Source organism: Tiliqua scincoides, chromosome 2 (genome assembly GCF_035046505.1).
Source record: "Tiliqua scincoides isolate rTilSci1 chromosome 2, rTilSci1.hap2, whole genome shotgun sequence".
Lineage (NCBI taxonomy): Eukaryota > Metazoa > Chordata > Lepidosauria > Squamata > Scincidae > Tiliqua > Tiliqua scincoides.
Window position 1 is genome coordinate 247,027,923 of NC_089822.1, and position 25,206 is coordinate 247,053,128.

At 47.3% G+C, this 25,206-nt stretch overlaps 1 protein-coding gene across 1 annotated transcript in view; it reads right to left on the reverse strand.

Moving 5' to 3' along the window:
- Positions 1-23,968, reverse strand: part of LOC136638973 (laminin subunit beta-1-like) — a 56,318-nt gene extending 32,350 nt beyond the window's left edge. Inside the window, exons 1-15 of the mRNA XM_066612997.1 lie at positions 23,868-23,968; positions 20,940-20,992; positions 14,167-14,345; positions 13,050-13,173; positions 10,438-10,511; positions 9,255-9,443; positions 8,824-8,887; positions 7,686-7,888; positions 6,849-6,969; positions 5,981-6,169; positions 4,612-4,791; positions 2,980-3,092; positions 2,777-2,856; positions 2,186-2,342; positions 356-508 (exon numbers count right to left, since the gene is read on the reverse strand). Coding sequence (XP_066469094.1) covers positions 356-508; positions 2,186-2,342; positions 2,777-2,856; positions 2,980-3,092; positions 4,612-4,791; positions 5,981-6,169; positions 6,849-6,969; positions 7,686-7,888; positions 8,824-8,887; positions 9,255-9,443; positions 10,438-10,511; positions 13,050-13,173; positions 14,167-14,345; positions 20,940-20,992; positions 23,868-23,968 — 1,980 coding nt within the window. The remainder of the gene's footprint in view (positions 1-355; positions 509-2,185; positions 2,343-2,776; positions 2,857-2,979; positions 3,093-4,611; positions 4,792-5,980; positions 6,170-6,848; positions 6,970-7,685; positions 7,889-8,823; positions 8,888-9,254; positions 9,444-10,437; positions 10,512-13,049; positions 13,174-14,166; positions 14,346-20,939; positions 20,993-23,867) is intronic.
- Positions 23,969-25,206: the final 1,238 nt, after the last annotated feature.

Genomic DNA, 25,206 nt, shown 5'->3' on the forward strand with positions numbered 1-25,206 from the left:
GAGATAGTTCAGTTACAATAAAGTTCAGTGACACCCTCCACCCCCCAAAAACCGGTGGCGTAGCTGATGGGGGAGCGGAGCAGCCAGTCTGGCAGGGAGCGGGCAAGCGGCCCCTCCCTTTGGAGCCATTCCCGGCGGGGGAAGCAAAACGGACTGGCTGTGCCGCCCCCCTCCAGCTACGCCACCACCAAAAACAGTTCAGTTTTATGGCGCAAAATGACAACATGGATGGCCACAGTAGCCAGTGACGCTCAGGAGCACTGCAGTCAATGGTTTTCCATCCATGGCCTCCCCTCCCCTGTGCTTTTCCAGCTTCCACCCTCCCACACTACATCCTGCCCTCTCAGTCAGTCACCTTTTGCTGAAGTTGCCGGGGTCGCCTGAGTGCTGCTCGCTGCTGCAAGAGTCTTACTGTGCTGTGCTGGCGTCGCATTCGCACTTTGCGGCCATTCTGGACTCCATTGTAATATTCTACGCAGTCAACAGGGACTTCAGGACGCAAGGCACCCTATGACAAAGGAGGAAATGATGTCTTCACTGCATGATCAGTTGGTCCTTGTTACTGAACACTGTGCTTTGAATTGTCTGACAACCTAAGGACTTTGATAGGCACTGAGGTTGGCAATGGCAGAAGAGTAGCAATAGATGACTGTAAGGGCAAAGAGGGAAGCACTGAAATTCCCTATAAAATACTGTTTGGTTTACTTGCTTAAGCCATTTCTGCCCAACGTTGCATATACGCAACAGGGACCAAATGTGTACACCGGTGGGCAGCGCAAAAATGGGTTTAAGCAATCTTAAATTGGCTTGCTAAGCTCCTCCTTGTGTACATATGTCTCTGCTATGTGGTGTTTTTGTGCTCATGGTCTCTACATATCAAACATTATAAATGGATGGTGTGTGTAAATCTAAAGAAGGGGCTGAATATGTGAATATGCAGGTTAGTATGTGCAAGAGCCTACTTAAGTCCAAACTGTTACCCTGCACATGCCCAATCTTGTCTGATGTCAGAAGCTAAGCAGGATCAGGCCTGGTTAGTACTTGGATGGGAGACCGCCTGGGAATACCAGGTGCTGTAGGCTTATACCATAGTCTTTCGAGACTGAAGGTTGCCAACCAACCAACCTGCTTAAGGCCAATAGGTTGGACTAGTAACATTCAAGTCCTAAGCAGCTGCATTGTTTTTATAACTTATGGCCTCTTGGAAACTAAGAGCCCAATCCCATGCATGTTTGTTCAGAGGTAAGCCCCATTATAGTCAAAGGGGCTTACTCCTAGGTAAGTGAGAGTAGGATTGCAGCCTAAGCCCCTGCGTACAAATTCTCAAACACCATAAGAAACACCAGCACCATCTCCTTTCCCTTTGGACAAATATCCCTGATGCAAATCACAAGGGCTTTCTAGACAGGCAGACCAATCTTCTTGGGTTGCCCCACAGGTGGGATGCATGTTTTGTGAGCGCTGGCTGCTGCAAAGCAGCCGTAAAGTGCATTCCAGCAGTGTGCAGAAAATCATGGTACTGGAGTGCTGGTGGGAAGGCTGGAACCTTCCTGCATGCATCATGGGATCACTGGCCACCATCAGAAGCAGGTAACCCAGCAGGGGAGGTGGGAGGGGGTGAGGGAGGGTGAAACTGGGGGGGGGGAGGAATGGGATGGGGGAGGGTGAAACAGCAGGGAGGGGGGGAATGGGGTGGAGAGGCTGCAGGAGGGAGTGGATCCAGGGGTGATGGCACATGCTGGATCTTATCCCCTCCAGCAGTAGCCTTCCTGCCCCCTATCCTTAGACTTGATTAATTGGCAACCTTCAGTCTCGAAAGACTATGGTATAAGCCTACAGCACCCAGTGTTCCCAGGTGGTCTCCCATCCAAGTACTAACCAGGCCTGACCCTGCTTAGCTTCCGACATCAGACAAGATCAGGCATGTGCAGGGTTCAGTTCCAAGGAGATCCAATGTAGAGTGGGAGGCTTACAGAGGGATTAGGGGATTTAAATCCCCTTTCTCTTCCAAAGCCTCCCGATCTGCCCTTTTGCTGGATACAGCACCTGCCTTTCCAATGTGGCTGCACCAGCGGGGCGGGGGGGAGGAAGATAGGATTGGTCTGACAGTCCCTTCTCTATAGGGCCCAGGTTGTCATATTGCCCTTTCCAAAATCTGTGTCCCCTCTGCTCCTGGTGCACTCACCGGCAGACCCTGATGGGTTGGTGCAAGACCTGTGGCGTGCTCTGCTTCATACATGTAGTAGTCCAAGGGCATACAGAAAAACCCAGGCTGCACGTCATCACACTGGCGCCCCATGAGATGGGGCCGACAGGAGCACTGCCCATCATCCATGGAACACCTGGGGAGTATGATGGGAAAACAGAGCCATGACTGGGTAATCTTTGATCTCCATCAGCTTGGGTGGGTTTAGCAGAAAAGGGGAAATAAAAAGGAGCATCCTCAAGATGTGCAGCGATGACTTCACAATCAAGGTGGTTGAAGAGCGGCCAAGAGTAGATTATCCACCCCCACCACTTCTCATTAAGTGCTTATGTCCTGGCTAGTATGGAACTTCTGATCTGCATTATCTGTGGTGAGTGGAATGAACCAGGTAGTGGCAGTTCTTTAGGACGGATTTATATAGGCCAGTATTAACATGGTCAGTATACCCCTGGGTCCTGAAACACTGTCTGTAGAATGAAGTAGCCTGTTCCTGAATTTTTCCTCCCAACAGCCAAGAGGCATAGCATCATCCTTTCCTTCCCCCTCAGCCCTGGTGAATTTTGCTCCTACCTGTTGCTGTAGGCACCTCCAAAATCACAAGCACAACTTCTACAGCCAGTCATGTCATAGCTCAACCCCCAATATTCAGGCTGTAGAGAAGAAAGGCCATTAGACAAATCTGAGATCAGTCCAGAGTACGTAGTCTCTCTCTCTCTCTCTCTCTCTCTCTCTCTCTCTCTCTCTCTCTCTCAAGTGGTATAGCACACACTCACCAGACATTGGTTGCAGTATCGCCCAGTTACAAAACGCTTGCAGTAGCAATCTCCACTGATGTGGTCACAAGGGCTGCTACCTGCAATGATCCCTCGAGGGTCACACCTGCAGGCTGAGAACACATACCAGCACATTCCATGGGGTCCAACTTTGGTGTATTGTAGCCTAGCTGCCAGAAAAAAAAACTGGAAAGTATACTGAGCAAAGAAATTCCCTCCTTCCAGCCACCAGAATTGCCATCCGGATTCAGAGAAAATCCAAGACAATTTGGTAAATAGAGCAGAAAATCTAAAAACTGCCATCCCAAGACCCCCCCCTCCCCACGGTCCACAGAAGAAGCAGTATGGTCCAAGAAGCAGCGTGAGGCCAGGGTAGTCTATATGGCTGACTCTGTGTAATCAACATAATGGTGTCCTGTGAAAAGTCAGCTCCCTTCCCCCAGGACACATCCCATATATCCCCTTCTGTATTATGAGGCCATCACTCAATGGAAGAGAACACATTTTGAATGAAAAAGGTACCGCAGTGTCTCCAGGTAGGGTTGGGAAAGATACCTTTCTAAAACATTGGAAAGCCGCTACTGGCCAGCATTGGCAGTACTGAGGGAGAAGCATCAATGGTCTGACTCACTATGGAGTGGCTTTATAGGTTCCTACATGTTGAAATGGCCACACCTTTCAAGGTGAGGACAGATGTAATATTTAAATCAAAATCACAGGGACTCTTCATCCACAATATGAGCTTGACTTTGATTTACAGTACAGTTTATCAAGTCAAATGCTGAGTTAGTCTTCAGTCTCCCCTCTCTCACCACTCTGCAGATAGAAAATGGTTGGCAACCTTCAGTCTCGAAAGACTATGGTATAAGCCTACAGCACCCGGTATTCCCAGGCGGTCTCCCATCCAAGTACTAACCAGGCCTGACCCTGCTTAGCTTCTGAGATCAGATGAGTTCGAGACTGCCCATCTCTTCTTTCTCAGAGAGTTACACACCCATTTTTCTACATACATTTGTCATTTGGCTTATTTTTTTTTAAGGAAGGCAGAATTTTTAAAACAGTTTTAAAAATTTTTAAGAATTTTTAAAACTGCTCTAGGCCTAAGATATTTTCCTAACTGTCCCTCTTCAGCCCAGCATGGTTTCTTTTTTTCAGTGGCTGTTGCTGGTCTCTTCTGTATTTTTTTTTTTTTTTTGAAATTGTGAGTCCTTTGGGGACGGAGAACCATTTACTGATTTATTTTACTACGTACTTGGTGAACTACTGTGTTAAAAGTGGTATATAAGTATTCTTAGAACTGATCTTTTTTCAGAATTCAATTCCAGAAGAAGAAAAACATATTCGTACTGAACTTATAAGTTTGTTCAGAAGTGAGTCCCACAGTGGAACTTACTCTGAGGTAAGTGTATAGGATTGTAGCCTTAGTGAGGGTATTTCTAAATTGGTCCCATTCCTATACAAATGTTTCATCTGTCCTTATCCTAAGATTCTGCACTAGAATCACTTTCGTGGATATTCCAAGATTCAATTAGGCAAACATCATAGCCAAGCCCTCACCCAAGTTCACAACTCATGAGTGCAAGTGTGACAGGTGCAAGCATAATACCAACACAGGCAATCACCAATACTAACGCTGGCATCCCAGAGGGTCATTGCGGCTCAGGCCGTAAAAGGCCTCTTTGCAGCTGTCGCAGCGGACGCCTTTGACGTTCTCCTTGCAGCGGCACTGCCCAGCAATCATGCCCAGCATTGCATCCGTGTGACTGTCACACACCCCACCATCCAAAGAGCCCACTGGGTCACAGTCACAGGCTGCAGGGAAAAAAAGAGGTTGGAGAGAAGGACACATTAGGAATCCAGTCAGTCAGCATCTTGGGCCGCTAGGTGGAGCTGAATAGAATCAGAAACCAACCAAGACAGGACTCAAAGGGGTGAAGTTATAGCGAGAACCCCACAGCCTTTGGATTTAATCCAGAGAACAAGGATGCTTTTGAATCCCCCTCCTGTAAATCTTTGCCAGTTACAACAAAGGCAGTTCACCAGATGCTGGTTGACTGTGCTGTTCTGAAAGGATAAGAGACTGAGAGTAGGAAATAGGTAGAATTATAGCTTTTGTTGGAACTACCTTGATACGTACCAATATAGGGAAGTATTTGCAGACTTAATCAGGAAGAAGGGAAAGGAAAAGAAACACTTCAGGTATATACAAAACAAGTTGGAGAAGCATTTGCATTGACAATAGCTGGGTATTTACAAAACTGGCAAAAACCGGATTCTTGCTAGAGAATTTGCTACTCTAGAATATCAGCTGACAACACAATACAAAGAAATGCAGACCTATGTTAAAAGATTTTACAGAAAAGGGTTTACCAAGAGTGGCACAGCCTGCTTAGTTATTTTGAGTTCAGATTAGTATCTATAGAATAAACAAACAAAGCAAAACACCACTATGCTATGTTGTGTGGCTGGTTGGGTCCTGCCTGTTTTAACAAAATATGTTCCTGTTTAAACAAAATATAAATAATGAGTAACTGCATCTCTCAATCAAATGCATATTAATTTGACGCTGTTCTATAAAGTGCTAGTTTTTATAGCGAACTTATGGTTTTCTTTGTATTTAGTTATCTAACTTGGGGTTTTTCGTGTTGGGAGAAAATTAACAAACGTTGGGGACAAAGGAGCCTGCGGGAATGTGTCAGGGCCGACAAGGCTAGGATTCACTCTTTCTCATTAAAATGCTAATGATTAGAAGATATTTGCAAATTAAGTAAGGAGGTTTTTAAATGGGACCAACTTTTGCTGGTGAAAACATGCAGGCTTCTCAGTTACACAGCAGTTGCCCAGACACAGCAGAAAGGCAGCTAATTCTTAACTACAGACAAATCACCATTGCTTACTAATGCAAATAAATTTGGTCACTTTGGACACAGAGTGGTCTAATCACTTCAAGGTTCCAATTAAATGGTTCATAGATGGTCAATAAGATAAGGCTGACACTCACGGATGCAAGCAGTGCGTGCACGGATGTCAGCCAATGGGTTGCGGTAGTAGAATGGCTTGCAGAGCTGGCAATGGCGGCCCATGGTGTTGTGCTGGCACTCGTCACAGACCCCGCCGCTGGTGTTGCCCGTGGCCAGGTACACGGCCATGTCGAAGTGGCACCTGTGTGAGTGTTCATTGCAGTTGCACTCTGTGGAGCAGTAGCCAGATACACAATTAACGGGCACTGCACTTCACAATATGCACCAGTCCTGCCCTCCCTACCTTTCCACTCATCCATCCTCCTCTCATGACGTTGCCTTCCTGACCTGATCTGTATCCAAGCAACTGCACTTCTTGCAGAGTGATCCAACCAAGCCATGGGTGGTGGACCAGCCCACCATCTGACCTGCCACCCTGGAAGCCTCACTTATTCCATGCACCGTACATGCTATTTGTAGTGGCTTTTGCATAGACACACAGGCAAAGTAAGAGTTAAAGCCAGGGTACCACTAGTGTTGCAGAGAGCTGAGAAAGGTGCAAGAGCCATAACGATGGGAGGGGTGGCAAAGCTTTGGCAGCGTTGTTCAGGGGCCAGTGCAAACACGAGGGGCAAGACCACCCCTCCTCACATACCCTTGATGTGTTCCTCCAATATCTAAATGATAACATTAAGTAGTTATGTGGCTGACCCAGCTGGTTTTATCCTTTCCAAAACTAGCAGCCTCTATCTACTAGAGCATCTACTATCTGCTCAAAGCCAAACCCAAACCCATAATCTCCAAACATTCTGGTCTCCCCCCCAAGGGATCCCACTGGCTCCAGCAGCTTTATTCAACACCTCCTCCCTACAGCTCCATACAAAGAGGAAGGGCTCCACTGTGTCTCACCTTTGCAGGCATGTGGATTGTGGGCCTCAGCCGGTCTCCATGGCAGCTCCTGGTAGAAGTCCTTGCAGAGCTCACAGTTCAGGCCCTTGGTGTGGTGCTTACACACACACCGGCCATGGATCTGGAGTGGAGGAGACTGGTGAAGGAAGTATTCAGAGCGCTGGCACAGCCCAGCAAGATCAGAGCAGGGTGCCAATCAGCAGGCAATAGTCTAGACCAGTGGTTCCCAAAGTGTGCGTTGTGACACCTGGAGGCCTTGCGAAGCACTCAGTGGGGCTTCGCAGGACCTCGCTGCCTAGCAGTGAGACCATGGCACAAGCCACCAAACAGTAATAGTAGGTTTCAAAGAGGCAGGCAGAGATGCAACATGCAAAAACTGTGCACTGGGAAAAGCCATCCCACCTACCTTGTCCCTCCTAATACTACTTTGAAGCCCGAGCCTGCCCTCCAAACCTGGAAGTGAATGGCAGTGATATCATCCCCACTCACTTCCGGGTTCTGAAGGCGTCACTTTGACTTTAAATTTGAGAACCGCTGGTCTAGATTCTCTGCTCATAACTGGGACAGAATGTGTGCGGGTCACATTTCTCACCCGTAATGCAGAACCACCCAGTTTGCAGCTTCCACTGTCTGGTGATGATGTTATGAGAAAGGTCCCAGCACTCCATGGAGCCCATACCCCAAGTGAGAAGATTCTGTCTCATATGCTTCTGGAGCTCCATCACAGCCATCATTATCCCTAACAGTACCTCCCATTGTACCTCCAGGTCCTCCCACTGCCTTCCTGACTACAGCCCTGTGCCCAGAGCCTCTGCCCCTGCATCTCCTTCGCCTTACCATGCCCTCAACTCTGCCTGCCACCCCGGCCATGGGGGCACACTCGGAGGCATGTCCGTAGCAGAAACAGCTCCCACGTAGCACCATTTCATACACGGCGTAGTAGTACTTCTGCAGCACCTGATGTCGTGAGTCCAGCAGGTTGTCACCCAGAGTGTGCAGCTTCGTGAAGTTCACCCGCAGGTTGGTGACACGTAACAGGTCTGGGCATGAGTGGGAGAGATTTATTGGTATGGCGCAGGGCTCTACAGGCTCTGGACCACACCCCGCCTAATCTTTCCCCAGCGTAAACAGCGCTCACCGTTCTGTAAGGTGTTTGCACCACCGATCTCCCCCGAACTCCACTCTGGCCAGCTGCTTCTGTTGCCCCAGGAGCCATTTCAGGGAACAGCTTTGGAGAGATTGGCGGTGTATACAGGAGACTCCACTGCAGAACGGTAAGCGCCAGGCACACCTTTGCCAGCATGAAGCAGTCTCCATTTGGAGACCACTGGTATAGCATTTTAGCTCTTAGAGACCTTGCAGCCCTACACCTCCTATTTCCCCTATTCTCCCCTCAGTTCCATCTTCTTATACAGGTGTATGCCACTTAACGATGGGCACACGTTCTCCAATCCCTGTTGTTATGTGATTAGGTCATTAAGTGAACATTCAGCTCAATCTAGTGCCTTTGTTGTGTAAACAGACACTCCCTGCCAGACACTCTGCTGTGCAGGCTACTAAAGACCGATTGCCTCTTCTCTGCATTAAGAGCCTCTTTGTTGTGTAAACAGACACTCTGCTGCAGTCTATGGGAGACCTGACTGCCTCATTAAGAGCCTCTTTGTTGTGCGTTGACCTCCCTCATATATGTGGTCCATTGTTAAGTGGACCATCATTAAGCAACACACGCCTGTACTAGGCCTGCAACCTTTGAATTGATAGATGAATTTCCCAAACTGTGGGTCAAGGCCCCATGTTCATGCTCTACCACAAAGCCTTTCTGGGAGTCTCTACTGATAGGCAGTAGACCCACTCTTCAAGTGTAGGACTTCCTGGATGCTGGGGATGGAACTTGCTTACAAAAGCTCACCAACTGAGCTACAGCTTCTCCTATTCTTCATCCCTAAAGAGAGCCTCTTTCCCCTTTTAGGCATACCTTGAATTTCCTGGCTATATGGGTCCTCCACTTTCACAGCTGGATCCAGCACTTTGAAAATCACCTGTATAGACATGTTAAGAAGACCATAGTGAAAGAGATAGAGAGTATCCTTCTCCCTCCACATCAGCAGTTTATATGTTATGCCCACAACTTCTGCAAGCCTGGATTTGAGGCTAGTATACGTACTTTCCTGAGAGTATGCCCTACTGGACACAATGAACTCACTTCTGAGTAGACACATAGAGGATTGTGTTTGAGTCTGCTAAGGTGAACAAGGGTTTTGACTGCTTACTTCTGCTTGCTTCACCACTAAGTAGCACTGCCCCACTGCCCTGTCCTCCTCATGTTGGACAGGGAACTGCAAATACCTTTCAGAGTCACTCTGGCCTTCCTGCCCCATAATTCTATTTCAGAAGAGCAGCACTGACCTCACCATGGCTGGAGGGCTCAATCTCCGAGTACCGCTGGTCACACATGGCCTGGTTGACATGTGTTGGGATGTGGGTTGGGATGCCAGGGAAGAGCTTGGAGCAGTTGAAGGCAAAGTAGCGGTAAACTTTCCAGCTGTGCCCAAAATCCGATGAACGTTCAATCAACATGGCTGCTGGGCGGAATGTCTACATGAGAGAAGGGAACAGTTTCTAGAAATATTTAAAACCTCAAAACTATAGTTTGAAAATGAATAAGAGACTGGATTTTCTGACTGCAGATTTTTGGATCCTTTAGTGCAGATGTTCAGATTCCACTCTGCTCTATACCACCTCAGGGAACAGTCATTATACAGTAGTTTACAAGTATAATGCCATTGATTTGCCTATGAATTCCAAAAATGTAACGTAACTTTGCTTCTGGCAACTCTGGGAAAGAAACTGAGATGTATGGATCCAACAACAAGACAAAGGAGGATTATTTCGTCACATCTGCTCTGAGTTTCTGCAGATAGGAGAACCATCTGAATCTCTGAGTTTCAGCCATCTGATTACCATCTTACCAATGGAATTTACAACATTCCTGAGACTGATAACACCTTCACTCCTTATGAAACTGGGGCAGATGTGTGTGGGGAAACTATACAAACTGCGCTCAGTGGAGATACAAACTGGATACTATACAAACTGGATGCTCAGGGCGAGCATCCAGTAGTGCCAGTGGCTTCTGGGGGGGGCACAGCACTCCGGTTTGCAGGGTGCCCCAACGTGCCATGTAAGCTTCCTCTCTCCCTTGCCTTTGGAGCCATTCTGGACTGTGAGAGAAATGTGGAGGCATCTCCTCTCTGTGTTACTCTCACCACCTGGAATGGCCCCGACATTGAGGAGGAGGAGCAGCTTATACAGCACGTAGAGGCGCCCTGCAAAACTTAGTGCCGTGCCCCCTTCTGGGAACACCACTGTCTGGTGCAGCCTGCAAGCTTGGCCCTAAGCTTCACAATGCTCAGAGTAGGAAGAACCATAGCCCCACTGCTAAGCTGGACCTACAGGCTTTTCATTGCCTTGGGGGTTAGAGGCAACACTGCTTATTGGGGACTTTTGGGGGCGGTGATTCTCTTGCCAGGTCCTGGGAAGGCATCTAGAAGCCACTGCAACACCTTTGCCACTTCATAGTTCTCAGTACCTTAAACTTCATTATGAGGTGAGTGAAGTGGAATTCAGCTTCTAGGTCCAGGCGGATGCTGACCTGTTCCACACCTAAGCAGGAAGAGAGAAAGGCCAATGTTAGATTCCACCACTACCCCCATTGGAAGTAGGGATCACAGCTTGGGGGCAGAGGTCATGTACTGCACACAGGAGGTCTCTGGCAAAATCCCTGGCAATTCTGCTTAGGCCTGAGAAGGAAAAAACAAACTTCTGAAGGCCTGGAGAGCCATTGCCAGTCAGCACAGACAATACTGTCCTGAGCCGTATTGTAGTTCATCTGCAGAAGGCAGCTTCATGCATTCAAATAACCCTCATCATCTGGGAGAGAAAGGTATCTTGGATATAAGTGATGCTGTCACCTTCCCAGCCATCTTCCCTCCTCACTTATCTGCATTGAGATCATATATAGCCGGAGGTACTGACAACAGATTTTCAAAGCCTTGACAAAGGTATGATGGAGCTGTTGTTGCCTGTGGGGAAATATGATCATTTTTTCTGTTCTGCTTTGGTCTCTGAGCTCCATTCCCTGAGGCTTCAAAAACCTGAACAACCTGTTTAAGCAGAGACTATAGTGTGGACGGGGAAAAAAATGAATGCATGCACATGAAGGCAACAATAACTCTATTATACCATCACCGAGGTTCTGAAAAATGATCACATGTGTTCATGGTCTGGTTCTACATGAGAAGCTGTGAGTGCTTTGCATTTACAGAAAGTACTCTTGGGGTGCAAACAGACATAGGTACCTATAAGACAGGCAGCCCAATCCTAAGCAGCTGTGGCACAGCAGGACTGCATGGCCTCCACTCCATATCCAAGCAGCTTAGGAGGAGGCTGGAGGTCTCCTTTGGTAATGCCCTAACCTGCCCTATGAAGCTACTTAGATCTGCACCTGCTAAATAGCTGCTTACTCTCTGGGTGCACAAACATGCTTTACGGCACATTTGTGACACCCTCCACTGGTGCAGGGAATATTGCATCAGCGGATCTGCAGGTTTGGATTGCGCTGCCAGCAATATATATATATTTGCCACTGCAGGGTGACCTCTGCTTCCCCCTCTTTTTTCCCCCCTAATGACACATGTGCCGGGCTCTGTATCCAGGGCTAATTTTTCCCCTCCACCCATGTTTTAGGCCAATCTTTAACAAGTAAAAAAAATTGTTTTCCAGTACCTGGTCTGTTCATCAAGTTAAACATTTATTTTGTGAATTTATTGTTAATATGTGAAATACTACTCCAGGCAGGGTGCAGGAAAATTGCTATGTGATTGTCACACAGGCCAACCAGACAGTAGAAGCCAAGAAGAGTTTACAAGGGCTAGCCAATCTGCAGCCTGCCTAGCTGGCATCTGCTCTAGGAAGAACTGGTTGTTCCTGAGTTCAGTTCTCTGAGGAAGATGGTACACCTGGACAAAATGGAGTGAGTGGGGGTCTGTAGTCAGTGTACCAATCAAACTGTGTACTTACGCACTTAAATGGATCTAGCTCAGCGTTCATCAAACTGTGGGTTAGATCCACTAGATGGGTTGCAAGTCAATTTCAGGTGAGTCCCCATTTATTTCAATGTGTATTTTATTTTTACTATATTTTTACTATATTTTACTATACTATATCATGATGCTACCATGATATGTGAACTGCTTTTGGGGAAATGTTGTAGATCCATATTTTAAACAGGCAACTATATATATGCTTTGAACAATGATAGTCAATGGGGCTTACTCCTGAGTAAGTGTGGATAGGATTTCAGCCTTTGGGATGCTTGGGAAAGCTTTTTTAGACAGATCAGCAACTGCTTGGGAAGGTTAGGAGTGTTCTTCATTTTACATATTTTTTTAACTTATACTCCCGAATTGGCCTTTTCGGCCACACTAGACGCTGTTTCAGAATCACCTTTAAGAGTGCGATACCATAGTCTTTCGAGACTGAGGGTTGCCAACACTTTGCGCATAATCCTAACCAATTTTCCAGCACTGATCTAGCCACAATGTAGCCCCAAGGCAAGGTAACAAACATGCCCTTGCCTTGAGGAGACCCCCTTGACTGTCTCCCCACTGCAGGATGCAGTCCATGCCACATTGGGACAGCTATGTCAGTGCTGGAAAGTTGGTTAGGATTGTGCCCCTACTTAATTAATTTGATTTTATTGTTTGGGGGTGTTAATAATTCTCCTGCTTGATGATGTCACTTCTGGCCACGACATCACTTCCAGGTTAATGACATCAATTCCAGTGGGCCCCGACTCTCATTCTAAAAGGTGGCGCTAAAAGCTTGAGATGCTAAAACGTTTGAGAACCACTGATCTAGCTGATATGAAGGGCAAATGTCTTTACCATGAGAGGCAAGTCCTTGAGTTGTGCACTGCACTGAGTTGGGCACATCTGAACCTCATCAAGATAGAGGCTCTTGTTCAGCTCCTTTAAAAAGGCTGACCGTCATGCAGCACAGAAGGGAAGGACAGAGGTAGTGAGACTTTCCCCTTACGGTTGGGAAGCTTATGTTTGTTTCGCAGTGCCAGCACAGGGTTCGTCTGGAGACTTGAGTCAGACCCAAGTGAACTAGACTTCTGAACCTCTCATGGACTCTTACCATTCTCAGACTGCCACCATGTCTGCTCACCATCCTGGCCACTCAAGTAGATGACGTTCTCAATGAGGTGGCTCTCACGCAGGGATGGTGAACGCGAGTCACAGGTGAAGCACTTCTCAGAGTCCTGTCAAAAGAGCCACCATGAATCAGGCATCAACAAGAGGACCACTGAGAATGCACCCTGCTGCAGAGGTTATTGTGATCCACAAGCAGAGGAACCAAGCACAATCCACAAGCACACGTCACTCAAGGCACACACTCTTGTCATCACCCTGCCAGACAAATTGTACAGAGACCCTGACACTAGGTGCTCCTGAGCCAATCTGGGGCTCAGATGGGGCTGTCTATACTGTGGGTCAGTTTGTCCCACCTACCCATCCCACCAGTACCAACCACCAAACCCAATTTGTACCACCACTACCACCCCACCTCCCCAATTTGCTTCACTTAGGGACACAGGTTTATCCAGGGAAAATGGTGTCCATGGCAAGCACTGAAATTACATCCCGTCCAAACAGAGAAGGGGAGATCATGGGGTGGGATGCCAGCCCTGTCTATCTAACCAGGTGAATTTTACAGCAGGCTACACAGAGCAGGAGATATCAAGGGGTGAGAAGACAGCCCTGTTCCACCAAGTTAGTTTGTGTGCTCAGTAAAACCATGGGTTTTAAAAAATTTTCTTGGGTGAGGTCAGCTTCTGACTACGATTCAGATAAGGATATATTCATCAGCACCCTGGTCAGCAATGTAAAAATAATATCCTTTCCTATTAGCACTGAGTATTTGCAACAGCTCTGTTTCAGGTATATGGAAACACCTTGAATTTTTTCCGCAGGAAACATACTATCGGTAGAATATGGATAAGTCTGTGCCTGGTGCCCCCTTTCAAATGGCACCTAGGGAAGATGTCCTCACTTGCCATACCCTAGATATGCCCCTGCTTAGATCTACTTTACATGTTATAGAACCAGTTGGTCTTTTTTGTAACGTTTGAGACATACGGTATTTGCATGTCTAAACACATTGTGTTGTAAAAACACATTTAGGGACCAGGACTGACCCAACGACTAGCTAATCATCTGCTCCTTGTGCTGAATCAGAGCTCAAGTTGCATTACCTGCAGATGGCTGACAATACAGTACTCCTGAGGCCCCTCTCGGCCACATGTCGAAGTAGCCCTCAGGTTCTGGGCCCTTCCAATGAGCAAGTTCCCTGTGGCCGGGTAGCAGCTCCCCTCTGAGCAGGCATGATACAACAGGTCAGGCTCTTCTTGGCTCTGGGCATCAGCTACCTGAACTGGTAAGAGAAAAAAGAAACAGTGCAAAAGATCATTTCAAGACTTTGGAGGTATCTGGGCATAGTGAAAGGTAGGATTCTTCCTTTTCAGATCAACATTACAACCCCTGCCCACAAGAGATCTTTCATGCCCATACTGGCATTAGCAGCTAATAACGGGTGCAATAATTACACAGGTAATTTTATGTAGAGGTATGAAGAAGGACAATCCAGCTCAGATGCTGCTTCCTAAATTTATTGCTATTATTAGGAATATTATTATTATTATTAACAGTATTTATATACCACTTTTCAACTAAAAGTTCACAAAGCGGTTTACAGAGAAAAATCAAATAACTAAATGGCTCCCTGTCCCAAAAGGGCTCACAATCTAAAAATATGCAAAGGAATACCAGCAGACAGCCACCAGAACAGACAGTGCTGGGGTGAGGTGGGCCAGTTACTCTCCCCCTGCTAAAAAAGAGAGGCGCACCCACTTGAAAAAGAGCCTCTTACCCAATTAGCAGGGGTTTTATATATATATATATATATATATATATATATATATATATATATATATATATATATATATAAGCAGGGGAATATATATCAATCATTTTTAAACAAAAAAAAAATCAAAAAGCAGTTCATACCTAAAGATAATTAATTAATGGTCTAATCCTACTGATCGCCGATGGCAACAGAACACAGATTCCGCTGAAGCACACTGTCACAAAAATGCTATAAAGTGCTTTGTGACAGTGCACGGCTCATGTGCACCAGCAGGTAGGCCAGAGCCTTCCTACCAGTGCGGGTGGTTGTCAGGACACCAGATGCAGTAGGTAAGCCCAGTGCAGGTGAGGGGGGAGAACGGGTTGGAAGGGGTGGGGGAGGGCAGAACAGGGCAGTGATGGGGGAGAGCAGGCAGATCTGGCCCAGCAGGAGGCGGGATTGGTGGCGCTGATGCACACCATTTCCAAACCCCCTTCCTGGGTCTGATCTGCCTGCACAGATCAACACAGACTTGCACCAGCTATATCACTGGCACACGCCCAGGTTGACCTATTGTGGCTGCTGGGGCTCTGCTAGGGCAAGGGGACAAATGTCCCCTTAATCTGAGGAGACCTTCAGCAGCCAAAAATCCCCCTCAGGATACAGCAGCAGCACCATGTGGGAATTTAGATAGGATTGGGCTGTTAGATTGTGCAGCAGTCTTGGTCACAAGGGCAAAGACAGAACAAACGTTTCTTAATTAAATAAATATGTAACTATAAGAGAATTTGGGAGTGCGCGGGGAAGAATCTTTAGTAAAGCAACAATTGAAATGTCAAAAAAATGACTCTGGACAGGATTATACATAAGCAAGCAAGTTGTCTGTTTACATTTAAATGTTAACAAATGGTTGTGTTTCCATCCAGAAATGGCTCTAAATATATTAATAGAAACAGGGTTAAACCCATCAGTAAGAATAATGATTAAAGGAAAATAAAAATTTAAAGCATAAAAATAGGTGCAAGCAGCACAACTGATGATGTTTATCATCACCTCTGAACTGGCATCTCCTAGCAAGAAGGACAAGGTCTTAAAGCCACCTGAGAACAACCTGGGTGTTTTTGAGAAAAGACCATGAAATGTGAAATGCTAAATCACTATATCCATATTGCTTACGGGTTATCGTTAGACTATAGGGGGAAATGTTAGGCAATGAAATTATTAACATTGATTCTGGGTTCAGTCAACAGTAACATAAGTGCAAATGTGTTTTAGCATGGAAGGGATGTAATGCAAAATGAGTTACAAGGAAAACGTGAGAGACATCTTATCCTGTGCACTATTTTGGAAGGATGCTGAGGCATACAAACGCTTCAGGCTTGGCAGCAACTCACATGCCTGATCTTGTCTGATCTCAGAAGTTAAGCAGGGTCAGGCCTGGTTAGTACTTGGATGGGAGACCGCCTGGGAATACCAGGTGCTGTAGGTTTATACCATAGTCTTTCGAGACTGAAGGTTGCCAACCATTTTCTGATCACATAAATACAATGAGTCTTCATGTTTAGGCATTGTTTGAGAGTGTTCAAAGCACTTCCCAGAAATGGTTGGCAACCTTCAGTCTCGAAAGACTATGGTATAAGCCTACAGCACCCGGTATTCCCAGGTGGTCTCCCATCCAAGTATTAACCAGGCCTGACCCTGCTTAGCTTCTGAGAACAGACAAGATCAGGCATGTGCAGGGTAACAGTCTCAGTTAACTTGATAGCAGGCCTGTAAGGGCCCTGTTGCCCCCACATGAGATGGTGCTGACGCTTGCCTAAGTTCACCTTGAGAGTTTACGGCAAAGATGTCATTTGAAGCACATACTTCCTGGTTCCTAGTTCAGTCTCCTATCCAGCTCTCATTTTATCCCCAAGATGATTCACACTTACTCAACAGTATAGCAGAGTGGAGGGGCCATAGCTGGCAGCTAGAGCACCTATTTTGCATTCAGAAGGTCCCAGGTTTGAATCCCAGCACCTGTGGATAGGGCTGAGAAAGATCCCTGCCTGAAATCCGCAAGAGTGAGTCTGTCAGTAAACACTGTTGAGACTAAGATAAATGGACCACTGGTTTGATTCAGTATACGGCAGTTCTATATGTTCAATGTCCTCAGGAACAAGAGAAGGTAAATAAGGTACTTGTGAATAACCATACACAGTACTCTCAGAAACATGTGCATATAAATGTATTTGTATCAGGGTACACCAGTGGTCTGGTTTCAACTGAATCTCAGGAATGGTGCCACAAGTTGTTGTCTGGTGGTGCCAGCCTGCATTTCCTATTCAATAACATGAAGGAGCACTTGAGGTTGGAGAAATAAGAACCCCTCCTCCTCCTGCTGCACCTTCTGCTCCCCAGAGTCAGCAGAAAGCGCCTGTCACATGCTGAAGCTTTTAATACCAGAGCACAAAGGGTGCTTGTTAGTACTGGGAGAGCATGGTGTTGACCGGCCTGTGACCCTGTCAGCCTTTGGATCAGAAGAGGACCTGGATGTGCCAGGATCCTGGCACTGATCGCATCAGGGTTTTGGCAAGGGGGGTTAACTAAGCAGAAAGTGGAAGCAGGCTGCAGTTCCTTGTTCCAGCCTAGCAGGTTGGAGAGAGCAACCACTGATCAGCCACTCCCTGCAGCATTTGAAGGAGCAAATAATGCCACCACGTTTGTGATAAAGTCAGATGAATGAATGTTCAGACACTGCATTGAAGGACTTCCGGGTGGGGATTTTCTAATGCAGGAGCCACAGGAGCGCTGAGGAGTCTCTTGTCCCTTTCCACGTCAACATGCACATCCCAGCAGAGGGCGCTGCGCTGCGCAGTTGCCTTGCCAAGCACACCCCTCCACATTCAGTTCAGGCCCGCAGGCTTCCCCCCCCCCCCCAAAGCTGGTTTTCTTAGAGGCTCCTAAAACAACCCTTTCACTTCTTAGTGTCCAGGCTCCCACCCACATTCTAGCCAATTATTAACCACAAAAAAGTGGTTATCCAGTTAAAGGCATGACTGGTGCAGTCCAGATCGGCCCCTCCTGGGCCCATGGTGTATAGTCTATTTAAATGCTCTTTAAAATCTGCCATTATTTTTATTCTGGAATGTTAATTATTTTTATTGTCTTCTGTTTAAAAAAATGTGCAAATTGTCATGCAATAAAAGTGGCCTAGAAGTTTTCTAAGTAAATGGATAATGAAATAAATGTTTAAAAAGAGGTGACGTTGAATCAAGATGGCCGGAAGCCACACCTCTTGCTGTTGAAGGTCTTTCCCTTGCTCTCAGATACATGGAAACTTGATAACTTTTCACGTAACTAGGTAGATATTAAGGATATTAAACCGGTGATACTTTCTTGAGGGAAAGGCACTCTGTATGTGTTCAAGCAGTCTCCTTCTACTACTTCATCACTTTTTCTGAGGCTAAACCTTGGCACTGATAACTTTTCATGCTGAACAGCAGAGCAGGGGGACACCTCAGCCCTTTTATCATTAACCAGTCCATTGTGAGGTAAGACGGGATATTCAAAATTATCAACAGGGCAATTTCTACACAGGAATTTGTTCAGCTATCAGTTGTTGTTGGCATCCTTCAGTCTCGGAAGACTATGGTGTCACGCTCTGAATAGTGGTTCTGGAACAGAGTGTCCTCTCCAGTGCGCGAAGCCTGGGTAAAGTAGGTATGGAGGATAGGCTGTTACCCATGCAGCAAATCCCCCCTCTCCACGTCGCTGAAATGGTCCAATGGAAAGGCAGAAGCCAATACGGTTGGTTCCAGCGACGTTGCAGGAGTTGCCAGAACGTGACTGTGTTCAGCCGTGAACTGCCTCAGGGACTCCGGCTCCGGATTTTGCCTCGAGGTTGACTCCTGAAGCCTTTTCCATAAGTGGATGTAGCCACAAGGCAGTGGAGGTTTGGGATCAGAGTTTTCCTTCTCTCAGATGAGCTGCCTTCCCAGGCTGACGAGTCCCATCTACCCGGTGGCTGTTTAGTCACCTCTTACGACAAGTACAGCCAAACTGAGGGCCTATTCTTATCCCCAGCCCCCAGGGGAACTATCAGCTATCAGTAACAGCATTTAATTTAAGCCAAAGCTCACCAGACTCTGCCCTGCAACATATGAAGTAATTTAAAAGATGAGCCTCTGAGCATGCACAGAGAGCCCCCCCCCCCCAATACTTCAACCACAGTTGAACATCTCACAGCTGGGATGCCAGATAGGACTTTTGGGTAGGCTAGAATCCAAGCACCATTATTTTGAGGAATTTGCCAGGGACTAGTCAGAGTGATCCCATCAGCACATGGGAGCAGGCTGGCTTCTGAGAACACTTCAGGGCACAGGTGTCTGTAGGTGGGTATGAACTGCAGGGGGTCAGAAAGCCTCCTTTGTTGCAGAGCTGATGCAGGTTCAGCCACATCTGGTTCCTACCAGTCCCTGCTGCGTCTCATTTGTAACAAGCCTCCCGGGCATGACCTGTGCACAGCACGTGTCACGGCATGCCACAGCACGCAGGCTTTCTTTTCATGTGTCTGCAGGCTGGCAGAGATTCTTCAGAGTGTTCATGTCAGTCAGCCAGCAAATCATCACTTTGTCCTATATGCCACATGAGCAAAACCGTATCCAGAGCAGAATCAGCAGAGTTCACTGTGTCATCCCAAAGAAGGAAACTTTGGAGAGGGCTCCCGCCGGCCCAAAAGGGCAGGTATAAGCACATGCATTGGAAGAGTGGGGCACACTGAACTGACCTGTAAATGGGCAGGCATTTTTCTCTGCTCAGATTGCGCTGCTCCTGGGGCAAAATGATTGCTCAAATCATTCATCACGAGCATAAATGGCACACTGCTGTGTTTTGTGAGCAGTGATGGGAAAATCACTATTTGTGATCATGATGAATGATTTGGATGAACTATTCACTCCACACATGGCGCAACGTGTTAAAAAAAAAAAAAAAGGTGGGCAGCCATTCATCTACATGCACATGTGAACTGACCCTGAGTATGTTTGTAATTTGTGTGCATTGCACACAGGCATAATTTCCATCTGTGACAGGTGCATAAACTCTATTCATTCCAGGATGATCTTTTCCAAATTGCTGGTAAGACCACAAGATTAAGCAACGTAATTTTTTCAAACCTCCAGAAGAGGAAAAGGGTTCATTTCTCTCACCACTGGCACTTCAAAGATACCTTCCTTCCCAAACCTCCTCTCCTCCACAATTCCTCTTCTGCTGGTTGGTTGGCAACCTTCAGTCTCTAAAGACTATGGTATAAGCCTACAGCACCCGGTATTCCCAGGCAGTCTCCCATCCAAGTACTAACCAGGCCTGACCCTGCTTAGCTTCCGAGATCAGGGTAACAGTTGCATCTACCCCCTTCCTTTTCCAATGCAAGTAACCAAGAATGAGAGGAGGAAGAAGAGTGGAGATGAGTGGGCAGACTGAGGTCAATGGGCATTCACCTCCAATGCCCTGCCTGAGTCAGGAGGGGCTGGCCCTGCTCAGAGTGATTTAAGGGGTCTAGAAACAATACAGCAGGATTACACCAAGAATGTTGTCCTCCCCCCAGTCTTATAGGGAAACAGAGTGTTGGAATACATCAGAAGTGGATAGACTTCTAAACCACAGCTGCAGTCCTATGTGTTGTGAGCAGCTTTGAATGCAAACTTGTGTGAGAAAGTGGCATATAGATTCAAAATCTAATGTTGATTGTATGTGACTCCCATTCATCTCAGTGGGATTTAATTCTGATGCGTAGGATCATGCCACCAGTTTTCAAACTGCTAAACAGACGAGGGTTTCAGTAGCGGACAGATAAGTAGAATGGTTGACTTCAGCACTTCGACCTCTCTTGCCATAGTTCAGCCAATGGAAAGAGAAATTACAGTTGCCAAAATTCTAGACAAATATTGAGTATAGGAGCTTTGTCCCTATAAGAAATCTCGTGAGCTTATGCAATTCCCAATCAAAAGTAGGGACAACAAAAAGAACCCACCCAAGGGCAGACAGACAAACCAGGTATGTAAAGAGACATACATGCAGTGGACACATCTTCACATTTTGGCCCCAGTCCCAGTGAGGAAAGTTAGGTTGTCAGACACTTACCCCAAAGAAGCAAATGGAGCAGTAGTGCCATTGACAATGTGAGGAATTTCAGCCTAGGGAGGAAAAAGAAAGAGGGAAATAGCTCAATGAAAGTATCCCCTCTGACCTGGAAACACTGTGAAGTGGGGACTCACATATGAATGGGAAGAAGATCTGAAAGGTTGAGGCTTAGTCTGTGATGGGAAAAGGCCTGATCACCACTGGCAGCATTCAAATGCAGAATGGGCAGAAAGGATATTTAGGACAGTGTCCAGAGGCAGGAGGGGATCCCATGGAAATCATGAATTTCAAGAGTTGCATGGAACTGTTGCCAACACTTGCCCAATCTAGGCAGAGAAATTGCCAACCTGGCTGTTTGTTGTTGTTCACTTAGTAGTCAATAAGTAAGTTCAGCACTAGTCAAGTCATGCAGTGTTGCATCTACAGCAGTGTTTTTCAATCTGTAGGGTGGGACCCCAATGTGGTCCCAGAGCCTTTTGGGGGGTGGGGAAGGTCGTGGCAACATTTCAAAAGCCTGTGCAAGATATTGGTTGTATTCAATCCAATAATTGTACTGCCTTAGCAAAACGGAATTCTTGGAACAATCCTGCATAACCTCTTCTCGCTGTCTTGTCCTGCAGATCCTAAGGCCAGCCCTTCTCAGGTTGCTACCTCACAAGGTTGTTGTGGAGACACAAGAGGGAGGAGGAAACTGGACAGGCAGGGGTTGGGAATAACAGGTCCTGGGAGGGGGCAGGATCAGCAATGGATCTCCAGTCTCTATTTCTTTTTTGGGGACATGGCATGAAAAAGGTTAAAGACCACTGATCTAGAGGGTCTGACTAGGAGTGGGGAGACATGGGTTCAAATGCCCTCTCAGCAAAGAAGCCTCTCAGCAATGGGGGACTTTGTACCAGTCATGATCTTGCACCCAAACGTAACTCACAGGGTTAGAGTGGTTGGATGAAAAGGGGAGGGCTTGCATGTGAGGGGAGAAATGAAGAGGAAGGCCGACTTGTGAGAACTTATGGGAGACTTTTGAGAGTGACACGGAAACCACAAGTCGTCACTCATTCTAGAGTTTCACAGTCATCTCCCCAAATACCCACAAAGGCTCCTAAAAACAAAGGCTTGGCAAGCCGACTACACCAGAGCATCTTGTTCCACATAGCAAGTGGTTCTGAAGCCCCATCACATATGTTTTGTAAGATAAATGCAAATCCATCACCAGCTTCTTTTATAGCTGAAATTTCATTCTGCCCGTCATGGACAGACTTGATCAGGAGGAAAAAAAAAATTGTTCCAAGGGTCAGAGCCACCCTTCCCCAAAGGCACTTCTTAAGCTATTCTCAACTCCTTCTCTGCAAGCTGAGCTTCAGACTCACCTCAGTGCTGGAACTACTCTGTCCCTCTTGGGTGCTGCTTCATTTGCTGCTTTAAATTGGGGTATGGAGATTTAGTGGGGAAGAAGATATGGCCTGTCGTCCACCCTGCAACAAGGAAGTCCCTTCTTGCCCTGTTGAAGTGTCTCAGGTCCCCGTTGTCCAGGCAGCGTGAGAACTCCGGCCGTGCGAACTTAACTGGCAATGGGTAAAAATAACCCGGCTCTTCCCAGCCCCCCTCCCAGTGTGGGCAAGCGGGGCTGGAGACCGATTTTTATTCAAATGGAGCTGGGACTCTGAAAGGGACTAACGGTCTCTAAGCTACGGGAATGTCACAGGCTATTCTTTCTGCTCCGCAGCACACAGAGCCTGCTCCACGGCAGGCACAGGCCCAGAGTGGCTCATGGGGAAGGGGGAAAGGGTGGAGGATTCTCCCTCAGGAGACTGAAAGGCAAGGTCTCGGTTCACTCCTAGTCAAGCCTGGCTGGGCTTAGGAAGTTCGTCTTCTGGATAAAAGCTCTCGCAGTCTAGAGCTAGGCACTCTTAGCCACCAAAAATGTGACCATTCTGTGGCCCGTGGCATGCTGGGAAAGCAACAGGCAGGTTCACCTACACAGCTCTCAGGAATGAGGATGCTGCTGAGAGGGACCTGCACACGAAGTGGGCAAGAGGATTGGGGCCATCTCTCACTCCCCGCTCTAATCTGTTATTGTTCCAGCAGAAGCTCATTGCCTCTTGATAATGACATACTTCACAAGGTCAGCGCCTCGGCTCACCCGTCCTCTGGCTGGGACAAGAGGTCATGGCCTAGCAGCCAAGGGAGCTCCTAGCTGGTGCCATGAAGATTAGAGCACAGCGCTGCCTCCATCTGAAATCGGGACCCAAGGGGACAAAGGAGCTGGCCCTGCCCAGCCTCAGCCCGTTCCCTGGGAGCCTGGCAGCAGCCAGGCAGGAATGCACTTGTTGTGTCTTGCACCAGACTTTCTCATAAAAGCCCTGAGAATAGCTGGTCCTCTCCCATTCTGAGCAACTCTCTCTGCCCAGCCTCCCTTCAGCTTTGATGGGATGCTTCCTTTTCACGGAGGGGGGAGGGTGGGAAATGGTCAGTGTCTTCCCCCTGGATCTTCATCAGGCAAAGAGCCGAGCTGCTCCTGGAGCTGGACTTTACCTTCTCCTTTGACACTGGATTGGCAGAATCTCCCTGCCCTATATGGGGACGAAGCTGGGAATGGAGGCAGCCCGCACAAAGCCAGAAATCAAAGTCTTTCCTATCCTCCCCCTCCCGCTCATGCGGCCGCACCAAAAACAGGTGCACTGTATCCAGTGGGAGGGGGGCTGGCAGATCTGGAGGCTTCAGAGGGGAAATTCTTCTACCCCTCTGTAAGCCTCCTGCTCCGCAATGGGTCTCCTTGGACCTGCTGCAGTGATTTTGCCAGTGCAAGTGAGGAGATAAAGGGGGTGAGAAGGCTTGAAAAGAGGGGATAGGATCCAGTGCATGTCATCACCCCCTCCCGCAGATTCCCCTCCTGCCCTGTTTCACCCCATCCTGCTTCCGCTATTGCCTTACCTGCTCTGGCAGGTGCTGGGAGGTCCAGCAATGGTTAGGGAGTACTGCCACGCTCCAAAAAAGGCCCCCAACGGAGTGCTCTGTGGTCCATCGGTAGCCATTTTACAACTGCAGAACTGTGTTCTGCTCTGTGTGCACCAGCCCAGTCCGAGACAGGATTGGACTGCTAGCCTCACTTCTTGAAAACAAAACAGGGGTGTGACAAGAAAGCACAATTCATGAGAGGGGGTAGGCACATTGGAGTATGCCCTTCCACAGTGCTCTGGGATAGCGAGACTACCAACTTTTTTTCCTGGCAGGTCTCCTATGCTTTAAGAAGTGTGAGAGCTACTGTTGTGTAGCGTATATAGAGTACTGGACTTTGCGGCTTGAGATTCAAATATCTTAAGCACACATATTACTGGGTGACATTAGGCCAGTCACTGTCTAACCTACCTCCCAAAGTTGTTGTGAGGACACACCATGTATGCCATCTTAAGCTCTTTGAAGATAATAATCTAATAAACAGATGTGTGACAAACAGTCCACAGATCAGCCATTTTCAACCACTGTGCAGTGTCACACTGGTGTGCCACAAGTGGTCCACAGCTGTGCCACAGGAATTTAGGGGAAGGTCATTTATCAGGAGGGCCCACGGAGGATGTAAGCCCTCTGATGGCAGCATGATGTGCCTTTGCAATGGTCAAAAACCTGATGGTGTGCCCTGACGATTTTAGTGTCTTGTCAGTGTGCATGAAGGAGGTTGAAAATCACTGCAACAGATGAACCTCTTTACCTGTAGCAATGGGATGCTGAACTCTTCTTGTTGAAGGCCCTGTGGTTAAAGGCACAGAAGCCCTTCCAGAGAAAAAGTGGCAACCCTATGTAGCAAAGTGCATTTGCCTACTTATAACATTTCTCCAGTGAGTGCTCACCTGCCAAGATGTACATAATAGTCTCCCCTTCCTTTAAAGGTGTTTGGGCTTCACTGACTCACTCTTGGGTGTACTGAAATTATTAGGGTGTTTCCCGATGAGCTACAGCTCTGAAATCTGGTGCACAGCCTAAGGCAACCTGTTTTTTTAGAAACATCTGAACACTGGATATTTTTGTAACTGTTTTTTTTTTTCCAAAACAGAGGACTCAAGGTGTATCCCTCCAAATAGTTAAGCTACTCCCACACTAGTTAGAGAACTGAAATTTCACACGCACGTAATCCAAGACACCTTGACTACTAAAATACATGTCTGAAAGGGTGGGGATTCTTTGTTTCCCTCACAATGGGAGTATACGGTATGGTACCATTGGAGTGGTGGTTCTCTTATATGTGGGAGGGGGCAACTGTCCTCATCCCAGCGTA